General features: G+C 41.9%; 1 protein-coding gene across 1 annotated transcript in view; it reads left to right on the top strand.

The window, feature by feature from the left end:
• METTL15 (methyltransferase 15, mitochondrial 12S rRNA N4-cytidine) overlaps nt 1–2,243 on the top strand; it is a 114,556-nt gene extending 112,313 nt beyond the window's left edge. The window contains exon 5 of the mRNA XM_056851682.1: nt 1,764–2,243. Coding sequence (XP_056707660.1) covers nt 1,764–2,206 — 443 coding nt within the window. The 3' untranslated portion in view covers nt 2,207–2,243. The remainder of the gene's footprint in view (nt 1–1,763) is intronic.
• The last annotated feature ends 19,325 nt before the right edge of the window (nt 2,244–21,568 follow it).

Genomic DNA, 21,568 nt, shown 5'->3' on the forward strand with positions numbered 1-21,568 from the left:
AAATTACAAAACTAAAAAGTTGAAAAACAAGGTCTGGACTTTCTGAATGTACATTACAGTAAATGTTAGTGCCATCCTAAACAGAGTTACATCCTTCTAAGCCCAGTGATTGAGAAGGGTGTAGATCTGTTTAGGAGTGTGTGGTTAATGAATGTAAACATGTACCAATCTTCACATTTGGGTTATATGCTGATTAGATGCCTTTATTGACCAGTAAAGGAGGCAAGCCTCAGGGTGCAATGCCTTTCCACTAACAGATCTACAGTATTTGCAAGTAGCTGTCCCAGTCTATTATTTCAAGCAGCAGAATTTTGGAATGAACAGAGACTAGGACTGACAAATAAAAATAAGAGTTATCAAGAATTGGTGCGCCTCAGTAGAACGACCAGGAGAAGCGTCATGCATGTCATCCTAAGCTCCTTAGAGGAAGTCTGCAATAATAGCATTCTTGATGCAACCACCTGACTGACCCCTGGCTGTGTAACCACTACTCCCAGTCCATACGCAAAGCAATAGCTGCTACTGTTGTTGGGTAGGTACTAAACCACCAGTGCTGAAGAATTTTTAATACACAGAAGATACCACATTGTATATGGCCACATGTTCTTACTATGTTTCCATGGAGGAATAGTCACAAAGTTTCTGAGGTCTAAATTAGGGTTGCCACTGGTGGGAGGCTTTTTGGGGTGGAGCCTGAGGAGGGCGGGGTTTGGGGAGGGACTTCAAAGCCATAAAATCCAATTGCCAAAGCGGCCATTTTCTCCAGGGAAACTGATCTCTATCGGCTGTAATCGCAGGAGATCTCCAGCCACCACGTGGAGGCAGGCAACCCTAGTCTAAATATACTTGGACAGAATTTGGTTAAAATGTTGAAAAATCATTTGCCATTCTTAGAAATTGCCTTATGCCAGACATACCTTGAGGTTCAGGTAATCCCAAAAGCAAGCCTACTTTATTAGAGTCTGGTTGGATTCTTTGTATGCTAAATGTGTGTCCAACAAATTATATTGTTTCTTTTACCACGTTTTATTTCTTATTCAGTGCAAGTCCAGTTTGTTTGAAGTGTTTCCAAACAGCTCGCAATGGCTCATTATATCCCTGCTTATCCCTGAACACAATATGAAATTTGATTCTGGAAGTGTATGAAAGTCCAGATGTCAGCACACTGAAATCATGCTCCCCAAAAGTAGTTAAGAAAATAGTCATTGGTCTAGATTATTTGGCAAGAAGAATTTGCCAAAAGCTGACTATGGAATCAAGCTTTGAACATTCCTGGGCTTCTGATATCTCTCCCAAAGCCATGATAAATCAAGACTGTATCATTCCACTGTTCACTTATTTTTTTAGAATGTTTATGAACCTGCCTTCAACTGGGACCTAAGGCAATGGGAGTGCTTATATACTGAAATTGACTGTTGGAATAAATAAATTAGCCACCTTGAGCAGGTCTTGGGAAAGGCAGCATATACAGTGACTGATGATCTATGCAAAGAAAAGTGTAAAAGCAGTTCATTTCTGCACAGTTCTAGCTAGGTTTCAAATGCCAACATTTGTGAGAAATGATGGAGATGTGGAACACGTTTTGTCAGTGGTTAATAGTGCCTGGTTAAAGTTTCAGAGACAAATATAACCCCTTTCTGTCTACTAGCATTCTAAAATGTTAAAAAAATGAGATATCAGCAGTCCTGAGGTTCTTCACATATCTTAGTGAATAGCAGTGACAAACAAAGTACATATTTTCTTCTTTACCTTTTTCAAAACAGGTGCTTTCCCTGAAGCAGCTTTATACGCTCAAAAAGACTTACTTCAAAGACCAACACATGTTGCTACCAAAACATTCCAAGCATTGCGCATATTTGTGAACAATGAACTACATGAACTCCTTGCAGGATTAAAGGTAGCTGAGAAGTTTCTAAAACCTGGAGGTCGACTGGTAGCGCTTTCTTTCCATTCATTAGAGGATCGTATCATCAAGCGATTTCTTTATGGAATAGATATTTCAGATAAATTTAACCTCAGTGTAAGACAGAAGATAAGGCAAATGGGAAAGAATTCTGAAGAAGAGGTGAATGGTGACTTGTCCATGGACAACGATAACTCAAGGTGGACTGCTATACAAAAGAAAGTCCTTACTCCCCAGGCTAAAGATAATGATAAAAATCCAAGAGGACGCTCAGCAAAGCTAAGAGGAGCTATCAAATTGTAAATTATTATGTTTCCTATTTTGCCATGCCTATGTAATATTTACCATTGAAGATGATGATGGCATAGAGATGGTTTAATTAAAAAACAGTTTTTAAAAAGCTATTTTAGTAGCACTCTTTATATCTAATGCATGAATACTGAAGGACAGAACATCTCATGCTAGCATAAGCCGTTTGAAGAACTTGAGCTTTCAGTTAGATACATCTTTCATCACTATAAGAAAATATTCAAGTGTGCTGATTAAATGATGAGTAAAAGGATGGTTTTCTCAGCTGTATACAACTGGCCATTTTACAGCCATATTCACAAATATTTAAGTACTGGATCAGTCACTGTCCCATATGATATTTTTAGAATTCCAAAATAAGTGTATTTGCTTCAAATTAAGGTACATGAGGAATAATAATGAAAATGTTTTTCACTTTTTAAAAATTATACTGCTTTCCCCAATTTTCATTATGTCTCATTAAATATTAAATGCAAGGATCTTGCTTCAAATAATTTTATTTAAAAGAAGCATCAAATAGAAAACAGCAAACTGTGTGTTAAATAAATATTTTCTTAGAAACATTAAATATGAATAAGTTATACTATTTTTGGATAATGCTGTACATTGAAGCACATTTCCAATTCAGTGTTGAAAGGCAAATTTATGGCTTGAACAATTAAAATGAGGAGTAGTGGTATATGGTGTGTGAGGGTAGACAATGCCATAAATTATTTCAGCAAAGGTTATTTCAGAAGTTATTTCGTATGGTGGTGCCTCTAAGTGATGAGTGGTATGTTCCAAAACACAGCAGTCGTTTCTAATTTAATCAATGGGGTTTCAGATGCCTGTTGTGCTAGACTAATCCACCAAAGAAAAACGGCTCATCTGTCAGAAGAAGAAAAAAGAGAGAAAAGGAGAGGGGAAGTACATGGTAACCATCATGAAATTCGTACTGATTTTGCAGCGTGTGAGGTATTGCCTCTCTTCTCAACTGGAAAAGACGCACACACACCCTATTCCCACTGTTTCTTCTTTTTCTTCCCTTGCAGCCCCCATAACCTCTCCCTTTTCCCTTTCCCACCCATCAGCCAACCTAATCTGCCCCGTCTTCAGCTTTGCCACCCCCTTTCCCTGGAAAAAGTCTGGCCCAGTGGTTGGTATGGTGGTTGCTACCAAACCCAGTGTCTTCAGAATATTGTTGAAGGCTTTCACGGTCAGAGTTCATCGGTTCTTGTAGGTTATCCGGGCTGTGTGACCGTGGTCTTGGTATTTTCTTTCCTGACGTTTCGCCAGCAGCTGTGGCAGGCATCTTCAGAGGAGTAACACTGTCCTTCAGTGTTACTCCTCTGAAGATGCCTGCCACAGCTGCTGGCGAAACGTCAGGAAAGAAAATACCAAGACCACGGTCACACAGCCCGGATAACCTACAAGAACCAATGTCTTCAGCTTTTCCAACTTCCCTACCTCTGACAACCTCTCCCTGGGAAAAGTCTGATCAGACTGTGCAACAGCCAGCACCAGGCCAAATAGTGGGTGGGCTGATTTGTGCAGTGGCTGCTGCCAGGCCAAGCTATGTGCATAGTGAGTTTCTGGTAGTTGCCACTGGGCCTGTCCCCAACAGTTCCTCCTCCATCAGGGGACATGCCAGTGTGTGTGTGGGGGGGAGGGGGTCCCAGGGCTGTTTTGGTCTCCCAGTCCACTCCTCCCACCCAATGGGTTTGCTTTACAGAAACCAAGGTTGGAAGCCTGGGCTATATAGTTATGGCTTCCTAACAACCCCCAACAGCTGCTGAGAGTTCAGTGGGCTTTCTTTTCTTAAAGCTGAAGGCGCTGTTTTGTCATTTTGGGGAGGAGGTTAATCCCCTGTTTTCTTTTGTTTTTTTAAGATTGCAGACTGGTTTGCAACCCTGGAACTTCAGTCAGATTTGCAGAGAAATCCCCCCTGTCTGCCCTAGCTCCATTTTGCAGCCCTTTTAATCATATTTTCTATGGTGCAGTACAGAAATAGATATATTGATTCTCACTATTTCACAGGAAACAGAGAATACAAGTAAAGCAGGTTTTAGAATGAAAGGAAGTAAACATGGAATAGCCCCAAAGAATTACACTTGGAAAGGCTATTTAAGTTATCATAACCAGTCTAGGAAAACGTGCCTCAATGTAATATATTTATTTTACACCATCAGTGTTCATGATGCTTTATAAAATACAAGAGGAAAAATCCCTTCCCCAAAGAGCTCACAATCTAAAGTTTGACATAAGGGAGACAACAAAGAGAGGGGAAGGAAGTAGAGCTAATAGGAAGAATCCACTCTAGTTACACATGCTTAACTTCGTTTGAGTATAACAGGTGGATTGTGCCAGTTGCATGGAAAACCTGGGTTTTAAAGAATTTAAAGGAAATAAGACAGATTACATTGCACAGTGTCCTGGAAGGTAATTCCAGTAATAAGGGACAACAAATGAGAAAGAGTGATGTTGTTCAAGAGAGCAACAATCTGTGGAAGGCTGAAAACAATGGAGGTATGGGCAGAGACATATTTTCGTAGGAAGGTAGAGGGATAGCCGTGGAAGACTTCGAAATTAAGAACAAGGAGTTTGTTCTGGATCTGACAGAAGACAAGAAGCTTGTATAGGTGTTTAAGAAAGGGTGTTGCATAGTCAGAATGATGCAAGAGGTAAATACGTTTGACAGTGGAATGTTGAATAGAGGTGAGAGGTCAGGGTGTAACAACAAAAGATCAAAGAAAAGGAATTTACAGTAGCTTAGGTGAGAGCTGACCAAAGTATAAAGCATAGTATTTGCCATGGGGGTATTTTTGCAACATTATAAAAGGAGAAATAGTACCAGCTTGCTGACAAATGAGATCTGGGGAGCTGATGTTAAGTGAAAAGAATACACAATAAAGCAAAGCCTTTATACAAGATAGAGGGGTGGTGTCAATGGATGTATAGAGTGTACGAGGAGAAGGTAGTGAGATGAAAACTTAAATATTGAAGAGAAGTAGAGCTGGGTGTCCTCAGCATATATGTGCTGAGAGCCATGGGATTTCATCACACAAGGACGATGTATAGAGAGAACAGAAGAGGGCCGAAGATAGTTACAGCAGAGATGTTGAAAGCAAAGCAACAGTGCTGAAACATTGAATGAGCAAATAATAGAACCAACTAGGCTTGCCAACCTTCAGGTAGTATAACTCTATGATATATAGCCATAGTCTGTGCTTAGTTACTAACCGTAGGTATTGGTACAGAGGTGTCCTTTTGGATTGCTAAAACCTTCAGGTAGTAGCTGGAGATCTGCTATTACAACTGATCTCCATCTGATAGAGATCAGTTCACCTGGAGAAAATGGCCCCTTTGGCAATTGGACTCTATGGCATTGAAGTCCCTGCCCTCCTTAGACCACCCCAAAAACCTCCTGCTGGTGGCAAAGAGGGACCTGGCATCCCTAGAACCAAAATCACGGAAGCCTAAGCTATAAGAGACTCAGATAGGAGAGAGTGATCAACTGTATCAAAGGCTGCAAAGAGATCAAGGAGCATGAGGATGAGCTTTTGATTTGCACTAAGGATATTGTCATTGATTCTGGTGAAGGAAGTTTCAGTTCAGTGCAGAGGCAGGTTATAGGAGATCAAGAGAGAAAAGAAAGTGGAGCAAGCAGCATGTTTTAGGAGTGTTGAGGAAATGGGTAGAAGGGAAACTGAGGGTTGTTGGAGGAGGGGGCTGGCTCAAGAAATTGCTTTTTTAACATCACAAAGCGGTTGGATTCAATAGGGAAGGAGCCAGAAGAAAGGGATGGGTTGATTGTGGAGGACAAGTGGGAGAGTAGTAGGGGAGAGGGGCCATGTAGAGCAGTTGGATGAGGTCACCAAAGTAGTCAACTCATCATTTCAGAAGAAACAAGGCAAAGAGGTATGTAGTAAGAGGGAGAGCTGAAATAGCACAGGGGAAAGACATAAAGAGAACAGCGTGGATAGTCAATATAGTTTGTGGGTTGTTGTTTTTTGTATCAAGCTCTTTATAACATAAAGGTCATGAACAGTCTTGGGGCTTCATCCCTCTCCAATTTATACATTGGAGATGAACCATAACTGAGCAATTCCCATTCCAGTGTGTCCCAGCCAGCCAGTGAGCTGATTGGTCAAGGAAGGTGCCACCACTAGCTGTGGCACTCCCAGCAAATCCCCTGGCCCTTTACCCTTCACTCCTAGTCATAAGAACATAAGAAAGGCCTTGCTGGATCAGACCAAGGTCCATCAAGTCCAGCAGTCTGTTCACACAGTGGCCAACCAGGTGCCTCTAGGAAGCCCATAAACAAGACGACTGCAGCAGCATTATCCTGCCTGTGTTCCAAAGCACCAAATATAATAGGCATGCTCCTCTGATCCTGGAGAGAATAGGTATGCATCATGACTAGTATTTCCCCATGAGGTTTACAGCAGTGAGAGGCAAATTAGGTCCCCCATGAGAAGACAGAAATATATTATATACCTGACATGCCATTATGCCAAAATGAGCACACTGGGCATCTGTATCAGTGCAGTTATTTTATATTCTAAAATTTTACATTCTAAAAATCCAAATTTCCTGTTGATTAACTATAAGTACATAATTATACTTGCATCTCTATTATTTAAATGCCTTCATGAGAACATTGAGTGTTTCTGTGAGGTAGTAGGACACTGTGCTTCACTGAAATAAGAGGGGGGGATCAGTGTCATAACACACTAAACCATTCAGAGTTGAAGAAAATTGGTAGTATAATCTCTTTATCTTGATTGTTAATATCTCTTTATCTTGATGGACCTTTTGGTTACTGCTATCATTCTCTCATTTAAGTACCGGTAAGTTAACATTTTCACTCTTAATACAACACACACAAAAATTCAAATGGGTTATTAAATATCACAACCCTTTAAAATGTATTAATTTGGACTTTCGTGAACCACTTCTTCAAGGGGCATGAACTAATATGACTCATGGCATCGTTGCTTGAACCGGTTCAATGAATGTCAATTAATTCTGCCTATGCCAGTAATTCTAAAATATTTCAGGGGTTACAAATCTTCCATCAGGATCTGCACAATGACTCAGACATGCAATGTAGCCCTTTCCCAAACTGTTGAGATTGCAGAATGTTTCCCCAAGTCTCCCCTTCCTTGATAGGCTAGAAAGTATGGGAGATGGCTAGGCTAAACATCGCCTCCCTGAACATGAGAGCGTTCTTTACCGTGTGAAAGGTGATTTGTTTTTGTCTTTCAGAAAGCAAGGTAGTGCAAATTGGTTCAGTCCTGACTGGACCCCATTCTTGGAAATCAAGAAGGACTTCACCATGTGCTGTTTCTGCAAACTAGAGCTGGGTGTTAGGCAATGATGTCTGGAGATCCAATCTGAAGTAAACAAACTCCGGGCAGTTGTTCAAGAGAAACAAGAAGAGCTTTGGCTTTCTCCTTCCTGTTCCCCACAATTCTTTGTATTGCCTGAACGTCTGCAAGGTTCCCCAACCACAGTGAGGTATGCAAAAGTTCACCACAGTGATGTATGGGAACAGCTTGTGGATCTCGCCCCAAGAAGGGTAAGAAGAAAGCTCAAACTTGACAGAAAAGTCAGGAAACTAGAAATTAGGAAGCAATCATACTTATGAAGCACTCATACGTTTGCCATAATGGCGTTTTATTTGCTTACTTAGCTAGCCGTCAATATACATGGCTCTTGACAGAGACAAAAAGGCAGGCCCTTGCTTCTGTAATTTATAATCTTCCCCAGTGAAGGAGGTAACGGAGATAGAAAAGGAAAGGAAGAAGAAAAGGGAAAGGCCACTTCAAGCAAGGTGATTTTCCTCAACTGAGATTTTGAGATCTAAAAAAGAATGCACATCCTATCAGTTTTCATAAGTGCACACTTGTCTATTGTGTTTTCTGTATGCTCTGTGGGAATCTGCTGTTTTTTCCGCAGGATGTTCGGAACTGGGTCCAGGACCAGAGTTCAAGCCTTGAATATTTTCTTCTCAGACCTGATTCAACTGAAATCAATCTTGATTCTGCTGCCAAAGCCATCTCCTGGTTGTCTCAAGAAAGTTGGCAGCAATTGAAAGTTCAAGCTATTTCCTTTCTATTTAACTGGCTGTGTTCAGACAAATAGTGGCCTGAATTTCCCAGACTAGCCCAAGCGTGTTAGTGCTTGGATAGCTAAGCAGGATTGGTCATGGTTAGAACTTGGATGGGAGATGACCAAGGAAAACTACTAGCTATGCAAAGGAAGGCAATGGCAAACCACCTCTGCTCATCTGTTGCCTTGAAAACCCCTTTAGTGGTAACCATAAGATGGTTGCAACTTGATGGCACCTTATTATTATTCAGATGAATGGAATAATTTTTAGAGAGGCAGTTGATTACCCTACCTATCAACAAACACAGAGGAGGTTAAAAATGTGTTTCCATGTTTAACATATTTACTTGTGCCTTGTCACTTACTAGAGGATGCTTGCTAATTAATTATCATTTAAGTGTAATTGCTAACAACAATTCACATAATTAGGAAGATTTCCTGGATTAAATATGCATATGCAGTTAAACTACCTGTTGAAAATGATGTCTTACTTTAAAAGGATCACTGGCTGCAGGCCATCCTGCCCGGCATTTGCCCATTGAGCTGTTTTGCACACATACAAAAAAGCCTGATGAAAATATTAATGCTTGCAATAATGCCTGCCTACATTGATGTACATTTGACAGGTGTAATTTTGGGAGTCAAGTTTCTGTTATTGATTGTCAGTACACTTTTGACAGTAGTGGACTGGATCCAAAGTCTTGTTCCATGAGTGGAAGGGCCCTTGCTTGTAAGCATGTGGGTGATTTTGGCTGCTTCCACTCACCTATCGCAGACCCTCATGTCCCATTTGACGCTGTTCCTCAGGATTTCCCAACCCCAGTGTTCTGCATTTCAGGGAATGCAGTGGGCTGCAAAAGGAATGGAAGCAGAAATAATTTGTTCTGCAAGCAGAGCTCCTCAAGTGGTCCTTTGAATGCAATCCATACATCCTCATCCTGATAATAAAACTTTTTTGCATGATTAGCCTGGCAGAGCAGTCCAGGGTTTCCTGAATGACACATCTACCCTTGGACCTTTTCAGTCTGGCTTCAGGCCTGGGTTCACAGCCCATTCCTGAGAATGGGGTGGAAAGTGTATAGGAGGCGGCGTGACCCGGCCGCCGGCGTAAATGCGTGTAATCAAGCGGTTACATGCATTCACACCAGCGGCAAGGCCGGCGTCCGAACACTGTGGGACTGCGCCTCCCCTCTCCACCGGCATGGCCTCTCCGTGGCACCACCAATGGCATGGAGAGGCCACGGCAGCACAGGGGGGCGTTCCGGGGCTGGCCGGGGGAGGAGCCACTGCTTGGGCAGCTTCCTCACCACTTTCGCACACTTGTGCTGGCGGCCGGTACAGCGTTGCTGCGCCTGCTATTTAGCAGGTGCAGCCTTGCTGTTTTCAACAGGGTGAAAAGCCCCAGTTAAACAAAAAAAGCCGCAAAACGGCTTTTTTTCTTTTTTTTGTTTAACAGCGTCGGGGAAACGGCTTTGGAAGAGGCGCCGCTGTGCCTCTTCCCCACCCTCCCCAAATGCCTCAGCTCAGGAATGGGCTGTCAGTACCGAGACGACTTTAGTTGCATTGGTGGACGATCTTTCTTTAAAGCTGGACGGGACAATCTTCTCCGCTGGTACTGTTGGACATCTCAGTGGCCTTTGATACAGTTGACCACTCCATCCTTATCCACTGGCTTGAATATGCAGTTGGTACTAACGGCATAGCCCTACAATTTGCTTTGGGGTTGGGTGTCATCAATATGCAGATTACACCCAGCTCCATATTTCATCCTCCAAGCCTCCAGATGTGTCTGTCTTGGATCTTAACCAGTGCTTTGATGTTGGTGAGATAGCTATGGCAGAACAAACTGAAGCTGAATCCAGACAAGACTGAGGTAATGCTGGTCAGGAAGACTGATATTCTAGAGGGACTGGATCCACTTGACTTAGATGGAGCAGCACTGGCTTTTTGAGAGCAAGTTAAGAGCTTGGGGATGCTTATGGACTCTGCCTTGCTGTTTGAAAAGCAGCTTGGCATGGTAGCCAGGAGTGCCTTCGGTCAGCTGCATCTGATCCACCAACTTTCTCATTACCTAGACTCAGCTGATCTGGTTGGATTACTGCAATGTGCTCTATGTGGGGCTGCCGTTCAAGACAACCTGGAAACGACATCTGGTCCAGAATGTGGCAGCCAAATTGCTGCCAAGAGCTAGCCATTGGGAACATACGTTGCCCATTCTGAAACAGCCTCATTGGCTGCCAGTCTTTTTCCAAGTTCAGTTCAAGGTGCTGGTTAGGACCTTTAAACCCCTTCACAACCTAGGACCCACATATTTGAAGGACCATCCCCTTCCTTAAGTCCCTGTAAGCCAACTACAGTCCTCAGGCAGCCCTCTCTTGGCTATCTCACCACTTAAGGTGGCCCACCTGGCATCAGCCAGGGCCCAGGCCTTTTTCCATCATGGCTCTGGCTCTGTGGAGTGGGCTCCCTGAAGAGATAAGAGGGCCCACTCCTTGGAGATCTTCAAGAGGCGCTGCTAGGCCTGCCTGTTTGCCAGGGCTTTTGAGGGGATTTGAATAGCAGACATCTTTTAAGGGGGGAGGATTTGAGGCTTGTTATTTTACCTTTGGTTTTAGCTGGAGATGTTTTGACTATTATTGTAAGCCACCTTGAACCAAGAGGAAAGGTGGGATATAAATGTTTTAATAAATATAAACAAATAAAACCTTGATGAATTTATGCTAAGGAATGGGGTTACATCTTAAGAGACAAAGTAAGTCCAATTGAATTTAGTGGGCATTCTTCCAAATGTGCGCAGGATTGGGTTTTAGTCCTATAAATGCTTATCTAGGGTTAAATCCCCTTCTGTACTCCTGAATTAGCATGAATCAGATTGTGTTGTTCCTGCCATATTGTGGCATGGACTTGGCAGGGATTAAATTAATCAATCTGTTGGAGCAAAACTTAAAGATCAGTGGCACATCTTGTGTGTGTGTGTGTGTTAAGTGCTGTCAAGTCGCTTCCAACTCATGGCGACCCTATGAATCAGCATCCTCCAAAATGTCCTATCCTTTTCATTTATTTATTTATTTATTTTTGGTCAGGGGAAGAGCCCTGTGCTATATATATATATATATATATATATATATATATATATATATATATATATATATATATATATATATATATATATATATATATATATATATATATATATATATATATGAAAATCAGTTTGTGTTTCATAGATTACAGCAAAGCTTTTGACTGTGTAGATCACAGTGTAGATCTGTGTAGATGGCTGGTTTTAAAGGAAATGGGTGTGCCACTACATCTGATTGTTTTGATGCACAACCTGTACTCTGGACAAGAGGCCACAGCTAGAACAGAATATGGAGAAACAGAATGGTTTCCAATAGGCAAAGGTGTTAGACAAGGATGTATTTTATTTCCCTATCTCTTCAATCTATATGCAGAACATATAATTAGGAAAGCTGGATTAGATTTAGATGAAGGTGGAGTGAAAATTGGAGGGTGGAATATTAACAATTTGAGATATACCGATGGTGGCACATCTTAGACTAGCCATTTTTGTATGTTTTTGGTGGCATGAACATTTGAGGGGGACAGGTTGGCTAGGAAGTATCCATGCTCCAGAAATTTAGGAATTGAAATTGCTGTCCAGAAAGATTGAAACAAAGTATTTTACTATTAGCAGTTTTTATAATGTATATAAAATCCTATGCAACAAGTCATCAGTAGTAACAGTAATTCTGATGACAGGAATTCCTTTTTGCCCTTGGCAAGCAGCAGCCGCAGGGATCAAGAGGTCTTATCTAAAATACCCCCCTTTCTTTTGTGGATGCTTAACAGGTCAGCTCTTGTTTAGCTGAATTGTTGACAGGCATCAGTGGCTTCAAGCAATTTTTAAAAATAGTTTAAAGCTTGAGGGGGAGAAAGTGAGTTAGGTTGTACAGGTCAATATAAGAGGCCAATATAAACAGGTTGAATAGAGATGTTCTCCAGCAGGCTCAGCTTTGCCAGCATCACTTAGCTATATTTAGCTGGGCAAGCATGATGCTTGATAACCACAAAATTCAGAAAAGACACAAAGGAGAGCATTTGTTCAGGAAAAGAGATGCTGGCTGGAGGAATATAGAATCAAGAAAGCTACCCAAGTCTATAATGGTTGGTGGTGGCAATTTTTTTTTTACTTTCTCTTTCATTACAAGACGTATTAGCTTAAGGATTGTAAACATTGCCTATCAGTTTCATTTCTTACTCTCCTACTGAACTAAGAAGCCAACTGCAAAAATAATGAATGTTAACAAATGTTACTCTTCCTATTTTTGTCATAATAACATTAATGACTAGGTCTTTTCGTTTAAAATGTACTAGTTAAGAAATGAATGTTCATCCCTAGTTGTGCTATAATTGATCTGAAGGCCTTTCAGCTCATATGGTTTGAGCAGGTTAGTTTTACGCCTACCCTAAACAGGATGGTCCAGGGTAGCTCAATCCCATCATAAGAACATAAGAAAGGCCATGCTGGATCGAACCAAGGTCCATCAAGTCCAGCAGTCTCTTCACACAATGGCCAACCAAGTGCCTCTAGGAAGCCCACAAACAAGACAACTGCAGCATCATTATCCTGCGTGTGTTCCAAAGCACCTAATATAATAGGCTTCTGTCAGATCTCAGAAGCTAAGCCAGGTCTTAGTATTTGGATGGGAGACCACCAAGGAGGTCCAAGGTTGTTATGCAGAGGCAGGCAATGGCAGACCACCTCTGATCATCTCTTGCCTTGAAAACCCTACGGGGTCACCATAAATTGGCTGAGATTTGACAGTACTTCCTACCTAGTTTTAAGCTTATGTAATGAATGAAAGCTTGAGCAGTTGTCACAAACCTTTTTAAAAAGCTGAAAAATTTTATTGGTGGCAAAATTCAACTCTTATATTAACACTATCCTTTTAAAGTAGACACTTGCTTCCCGCTAATGTATGTTCTTTCTCCATTTTAGCACTGGCATCAACTTTGTGGATTATAGTGTAAACAGTGAGGCAGCCCCATAATTTGCTTTCATGTCCGTTAGGAGCAAAGATTTCTTGTTTGATGTTCAGCTGGTTTACCACGCTTCCCATACGCAACCATAGTTTCCTTTTGTATTCATGACAGAGAACAAAATCCAGACACATTTTCAGTCATTACATTGACGATTATTTCCAACACCTTGCTCCAGGCATTAGCAATGTTCTGTTACCATCTGGATGAGCAGAGTAATGCTTAAATACAGTACTCAGAAATGTCCTTTGTCATCCCCCTGGATACACATATAATCCTGAGTATGCCCTTTGTGATAATCTGTTTCAGATTCCTCAGATACATCATTCATTCTAATGTCTATTTGCCGGCTATTAATAAACAATAACTATGGTTCTGTCCTTCAGATGCATTTAGTTTGCTGGCAGTTATGTTGAAGGGGGAACAACGTCCTGGAAGAGCTCTTTTTTTATTCTCAAGGTTAGCATTAGCAATAGCAATAGTCTATTGTGAATCACCATATTGGGGGGGGGCATCAACTGCTTAAAGTACAGCTGCCATGAGATAGAATGTTAATGAGACAAGTACATGCATACAAACCAAGTGTCAAATTAGCAGTAATTAGAAGACATTTACATTTGTTAAAGTAGTTTGTTAGGTGTTGGGGTGCTGAATGCTATTCCTAGCTAAGCTACTGCCTAGCAAGAGGATCCGAATTTTATAAAAGCGGTAAATTTTCTTCTGGGAGGATGTCCTTTTAAATCCAGATTTCACTCAGAAAACTCTCCTCAAGCTGATAAGCTATGGGACCGGGAAAAGGAGAGACGACTAATTATGACACTGGTGTAACTCTTAAGTAGGATTGCCAGGTCCTTCTTCGCCATTGGTGGGAGGTTTTGGGGGCAGAGCCTGAGGAGGGCGGGGTTTGGGGAGGGGAGGGACTTCAATGCCATAGAGTCCAATTGCCAAAGCGGCCATTTTCTCCAGGAGAACTGATCTCTATTGGCTAGAGATCAGTTGTAATAGATCTCCAAGTAGTACCTGGAGGTTGGCAACCCTACTCTTAAGTTGTGATTTTTGTCTCTTGACTGGGACAAATGTCTGCCATCAGTTATCACAAACAAGCATACAACACCTGATTATAATTATTCCTACACTTATTTCTAATCATATAATACAAAATGACTCATGGTTAGCATATGAATTCCCTTGCTTCAAAGGTCACTGCACTATCCAATAAATGCCTACAATGCCTAACACACAACCTTCTCAATGCTGGAAGAAGTGAAACAGTGCCAGTTCTGAGACAGAGGACTGCTGTTTTCTAGGAACTTCTCAGTGGAAGTGGTTACTGGAGCATCAGCCCATCTGAGATGGGATCATGAATTTCTGCTTTCTGTGAACAATGGAAAAAATAGTATAGAGTATTAGTATAGTATCATTAAAAGGAACATTAGCGAAATGTTGCATAAATATTTTAGCAAGTACAAAAAGAGCAGGGGAAAGAATTGTACTGAAAGAAGGGGAAACACAGTCCAGTGCTAGTGCTGAGAACATGGATATACTTGAGCCAGTCCGTATTAGCGGTCCCTTTGATTCCAAAACTGTGTTTTTTGTTGACTTCAAGTGATAACTCATATGGTATATAATCATGTGAAGCTGCTTTCTAGGGTCTATCTAGCTCAGTAGTGAATACCCTTACTGGCAACAGCTCCTGGCAACACCTGCATCCCAACACCTGCTTCCTGAGATTCTTTTAATTGGAAGGGCCAGAGATTGAAGTTGGGACATCCTGCATGGAAACTCTATTCTATATGACGAAGCCATAGCTTCATCCCAAAGGTCTCTCTGCTTCTAGGATGTGTTTTAATAGTTTTTCACCTGTTAAAACAGATCTCCAGCCCACTTTCTGCTGGACTGGTGTGTGTGATATAGTTCCAAAGATTTAGTTACTCGCTACATTCATCTGATGAAAATGCTTTTGCACAAAGAAGTTAATGCAACTATAAATCTGAAAATCTTTGAAGTCCCCCAGGACTTTTTTGTTGTTAGTGCCAGAGAGTTGTCAGCCTGTGTCAAATGTCTCCTAAAGGGTTGCATCTTAAAGTATAATCATGGAAAATATCATGCCTGGGATGAGCAGGAATCATGCTGAGATTTAACCACCTCTTAATTCACCTCAAGGTTCTCATTGGGTTTGCAAGGCTCTTTCCTCAGGATTACTAGTTCCTACATTAAGGATCCAGGACAGTTTACAACAACATAATATAAAAAAACCAGGTCCCTCTTCACCACTGGTGGGAGGTTTTTGGGGTGGAGCCTGAGGAGGGCATGGTTTGGGGAGGGGAGAGCTTCAATGCCATAGAGTCCAATTGCCAAAGGAACACCTCCAAGGACAGAGAATCACATCCCTGAGGAACCAATTCCACCACTGAACTGCCCTTATTTATTAAAAGTTTTTTTAATATTCCACTGATATCTCCCCATCTGTAATTTAAACCCATTATTACAAGTCCTATCCTCCACTTCCAACTGAAATAGCACCCTACCCTTCTCTAAATGAGAGCTTAAAGGGAGTAATCATATTGCCCCTCAATCTCCTCTTGTCTAGGATGAACATTCCCAATTTCTGCAGCCTTTCTTGTAAGGCTTAATCTCCAAACTCTGAATTGCTTTCCCCGGCATTCACTCTAAAGTCTCTATGCCCTTTCTATAAAAAGGCCTCCAGAATTGGATAAAATACTCCAAATGGGATCTGACCAGTGCAATGTACTAGTGGCACTATCACATCTTCTGTCCTAGACACTATGCATCTGTTGATACACCCTAAGATCAGATTTACCTTCTTTGCGACCACATCAAACTGGCTACTGATACTCTATATGCAGTCCACCAATACCCCAAACATTTTAATACCCAGATGCAAAATTTTGCATTTACCTCTATTATATCTGCCCATATCCAAGTCTGATTGTACTTTATTTCTACCTTCCATAGTCCTCGCTACTCCATCCAATTTGGTGTCATCTGAAAATTTAATGAGTAGTCCCATTATGCCCTTATCCAAATAGTTTATAAAAAATATTTAAAAGCCCTGGGCCCAAACCAAGCCCCATGGTACCCCACTAGATACTACCCTCCAATCAGACAAGGATCCATTAACTACCACTCTTTGGATGTGACTATCCAACCAATTTCTTATCCACCTAACCATCATAAATCTAATCGACAGTACTCCAACTTTTTGATCAAAACATCATGGGGAATTTTATCAAATGCCTCACTAAAATCTAAATATACAACATCCATGGGATTCTCATGACCTACCAAATCTGTCACCCAATTAAAAAGGAAAATGAGATTAGTCTGACAGGACGTATTAGGAACAAATCCCTGCTGACTACTTCTTATTATCAAGCTATCCTCTAGATGTTTACAAATCCACTCCAAGATTTTCCCTGGAACAGAGGTTAAACTGACTGGCTTATAGTTCCTGGGATTATCCTTCCTCCCTCCCACTCATGAGTAGCACTTTTGTCCTGTTGGGATTAAGCTTCAGTTTATTAGACCACATCCTCACAAAAATTGCCTTCAGGCACAGGTTTAGGGTTTCTACAGCTTCCCTGGGATTGGCTGGAAGTGCAAGACAGAGTTGAGTCTCACCTGCATATACTTTAAAAAGAAGAAGAAACAATATGGGCCTCTAAAACAAAAGGCAAACAATGCAATATAAATACTTATGTAGATAAGTTATATATATATATTCATAAAAATTGTGTGATAGCAATACCATGATAGTAAAAATGTGCAAACAACCATATAATTGCAGAATAATAATGAAATTGACACCAATAAATGAACAATAAATAAGAGGAAAAAATACTGAGATTTATACTCAAAAAAGAGCCAAGAAAAGAGCATAAATATCCCCATTGTACAAAAAAGATGAGGTCCCAGGTCTAACTTGTGTAAGCAAACAATTTTTGTCTAATTTTAACTTATGTTGCATCTAAAATTTACTAAATGACTTATGAAAATAATTTGCTTTATAATTAGAGTTGGAATTAAAGTCAATGACTGCAAAAGCACTCATTAACGGTAATCCAAACGTTCAAAAAATGGCAGTGTTTATCTTCCTCATCAGATATTCCATTAGAAAACACAGACCACCACCATCACCCCATCCAGCAGGGGAAATCTATATATGGATTCAAGAAAATAAATGTTCACTTGAGAGGCTGCTATAAACATTTTAGAGCATTTGCCGAGAACAAATGTTTCATATTTGAAAAAATGTCCTTGTACCTGAATATGTTGAATTTCCTTGGAAATAGTTATCCAGCTTAAAACCTAATGCACAGGTTTTACCTTTCTTAGAATAATTTCTAAACTGCGGTGTGTGGTTGCTTTGCAGAGGATTATTTGAGCCTGCATGACAATGACTCCATTGGCAAACAACATTATCCCATGTTGATGGAATGTAGGAAACTATATCACATCAGTTTACACGTTTGCTCCATGTGATATTTTCTGGTGGTTCATCAGAGAACTCATGAAGCCGACATTCTGTGTAATGGAGCTTCCCATCCCTCTGTTTATCCATCTGTATCTGTGTGGAAGCTGGACATTGAAGAAAACTGATAGAAAGAAAGTAGATTCCTTTGAAATATGGTGTTGGAGGAGAGTGTTATGGATACCGTGGACTGCCAAAAAAAGAAAAGAAAAACAAATCAGTGGGTTATAGATCAAATCAAGCCTGAACTGACCCTAGAAGCTAAAACAGGGGTGGGGAACCTCCGGCCCATGGGCCGGAACCGGCCCGCGAGATCATTTTACCCGGCCCGCAACCCGCCTGCCGAGGCCGGGAGCTCCAGGGAGATAGCTGTTGCTAGCCAGGCTCTCCTCTCGGCACTTCGGTTTTGCTGGCAGGAGAGAGCGCAGGCGCACAAAACTCAAGATGGGGGCATTTCTCTCAAGTCTCCCCACTTCCTGTTCCCTGCTTCCTGTTCCTAGAGAGAGAGACAAAACATGTGCCTGGCTGGGCTGGTTTTCTCAGCAGCCCAACTGCCTGAAGGTGCTGGGGCGCCCAAACCTCGAGCCGCCATCTCCCCCCTTGTGGACCTGCCACTGGCCGCTCTGCGCCCCTCCGCCGGCTCAGTGGGCTCCTATGTGGCCCTCCCCTCACTCTCCCCCAAGGCCAACAGGTAAAGCGGGCTCTCTGGCCATGCTGTCCCCGATCCTTCCTCCCCCTCCAAGCTTGCCTGTGACCCGTGCGGCAGGTCAATCCCCCAGTCGCAACCCCACACTGCGGCCTGAATTTGCTGGGGCGCCCAAAGTGCCTGCCGCCGCCTCCCCCCTAGCCGGCTTGCACGCTGGCCGCGCCCCGGCCTGAATTTGCTGGGGCGCCCGAAGCGCCTGCCGCCGCCTCCCCCCTCGCCAGCTTGTGCGCTGGCCGCACCACAGCCTGAATTTGCTTGTGCACCCGAAGCGCCTGCCGCTGTCTCCCCCATCGCTGGCCTGCACGCTGGCTGCGTCGCAGCTTGAACCCCTCGCTCTCCCCCAAGGCCAGCAGGTAAAGTGGGCTCTCTGGCCATGCCAACCCCAAACCTTCCTTTTCCTCCCAGCTCACCTGTGACCCATGTGGCAGGGCGATCCCCTAGCCACAACCCTGCTGGGGCACCCGAAACTCATGCTGCCATCTCCCCCCTTCCCCCCCTGCTTGACCCGATGGAAAAACCTTTGGACTGGACACTGTGTGCATATTGAAATGGTCTCAATCTTAGGCTGCAGCCACATTGGGACTTCATATGGATTGTTTCATTGCAGTACAAACCTTGTATAGGACATTTAGATTTGCACATATAGGATGTTAGTATATGGTTATTGGATTTGTATGCATGTATATCTTTTGATATGAGAAGATCTGCATTGTGGCCATTCTATGTTAAATGCATGTTTAATTAATTAAATATAGTGCGCTAAATTATAAGTAGATAATTTTGTGCGGCCCCCGAATGATGTTATAAATATTGAAATGGCCTTGGCAGAAAAAAGGTTCCCCACCCCTGAGCTAAAATGACTAAACTGAGACTATCATAGTTTGGTCACATTATGAGAAGACAAGAGTCACTGGAAAAGACAGTCATGCTAGGAAAAGTTGAGGGCAGCAGGAAAGGAGGAAGACCCAACAAGAGGTGGATTGACTCAATAAAGGAAGTCGCAGCCCTCAGTTTGCAAGATCTGAGCAAGGCTGTCAAAGATAGGACATTTTGGAGGACACTGATTCATAGGGTCGCCATGAGTCAGAAGCAACTTGACGACACTTAACACACACATCTGGAAACATATATTAGTCCCATTCCCCCAAAACAAGTTTAAAGTTTAATACATTAATCTTGTACGCTGTGCATCACGATCACTAAAAGCTTGTTTACTGATGTAACTGATACTATCAATCCATGTATCATTCGCCCAAAGAGTAGCAAAGGCCATTGTTGCTGTGACTGAGTCATTGAACTCTTGTTCTCTGTTACCATTGTTTGGTTTTAGAAATCATGCAATTGATCTTTAGTGATCAAGCAACATCCATGACATGCATTTCTATTTTCTCATGTAATTACCTATCAAGGCCTTGCATGCAAAAAGGTGGGAAATGTTTCACAGGTTGCCCATAGTTCACACTGAATGAGTAAACTTATATTTCCCAAGAAAGATCATGAAGGGTCCTGCATAAGACCCAGCAAAAGCGAACTTGATTGGCATGAGGAAAATTGCTGCAGGCACAACCAAAGCCTCTTCACGCAAATGGCAAGACACATGGAGCAACTTTGATACAGTTATGTCTGAGAGGCCACCCATATAGGCGGTTGCGTGGGTTGAACAGGCCAGGGATGCTGGAAAACAGATGATGGGCAATACATCTGGTGTCCCAATCCTGAATACATTTCCTTGGAACTCTCTGCAAATCCTGTTCCCCTAAAAGAACATCTTGCTTGTTTTGATGATCATGTATAATGAATCAATTGAGTATTTTGCTGGAATGGCTTCTATTTGGTTTGTATTATAGAAAAAGCCTGGGTTGATACTTAGTTGCATGCAAAATTTGTCTGGTTTTGATATTTGCCGCAGAAGTCTGATCATCCTGGCTTTCATTTTGATAAAGGAATGCTTCCTCTGGTGCTGAATAGTGTGTCTGAAAGACAAAAATTGTTCTGGTGTTCAGGTCAGGGTGCTTCTTATACATAGTGACCAATCATTTTTCTTTATTCACATCAAAGTGACAAGCAAACCCCAGCAAACCACCCCAATCCTCAGGTCCTCACACTCACAGAGACATCAGCAGATAGGTTAACCCATCCCCCTTTAATAATTGACCCTCACGTAAACACTGCACAGAGATTTAGGGGTTGGGGAAGCCTTGCTGAGCAAAAGCCCTACCTGGCTCTGCCCACTTTCTAAAAACACTTGGCAGTTGCCAGGAAAGGTGTTGGCAGCCGCCACGGTGCCCTTGGGAGCTGCATTGGGAACCCCTGCCTTAGTGTTTGCGCATTTGTGAGAAATAAGAATAACCGAATCTGAGATCCTAATCCAAGATGTTCAAGCTTTAATTTGACGGTGTGACACCACTGGTTTGTGCCTCATACCCAACTAAAAAGGATGCTGATGTTTACGACAGCTGTTCTATATTCCCACTTTGTTTTCCTCGAGGACTATCAAAAGCATCTGTTGTTTAATTTAATTAGAACTGCCCTTCCCCCAGTGATTGCTTTAGAATGTATTTATAAGTGAACCCTCCCTTAATCTATATAGTCTATTTAAAACTATCTTTGGAGATTCTGTCCACAGAATTAATTTTAGGCAATTGTGGCCAGCATTTATAGATGCAAGAGTGTATAAGGCCATTACCCTCTTTCTGTGTAAGAGCATTTGATTTTATGGCACCATGCAGAAATCAGTTAAGGCTTAAAAATCTGCAAAAGAGAAACCCAGAACAACAACCATTCTCTACTCCCCCCTCCACATTGGTTTTATGATATACAACTCTTCAGTACTGAAAGCCAAGGCAATTACAAAATGGAGATAACAAAGCTTTCCCCATTCAGACTGATGATACCATCACAAATGTTTTATAATTTAATTTTTTGAATGCATTAGTAATGACTCGGCATTAAATTTAATCCAGTATTAAATTGAATCCAGAAGTCCCCAGGGGAGCTTATTTATAGACCACACTGATATAAA

The sequence above is a fragment of the Euleptes europaea genome, chromosome 6 (genome assembly GCF_029931775.1).
Source record: "Euleptes europaea isolate rEulEur1 chromosome 6, rEulEur1.hap1, whole genome shotgun sequence".
Lineage (NCBI taxonomy): Eukaryota > Metazoa > Chordata > Lepidosauria > Squamata > Sphaerodactylidae > Euleptes > Euleptes europaea.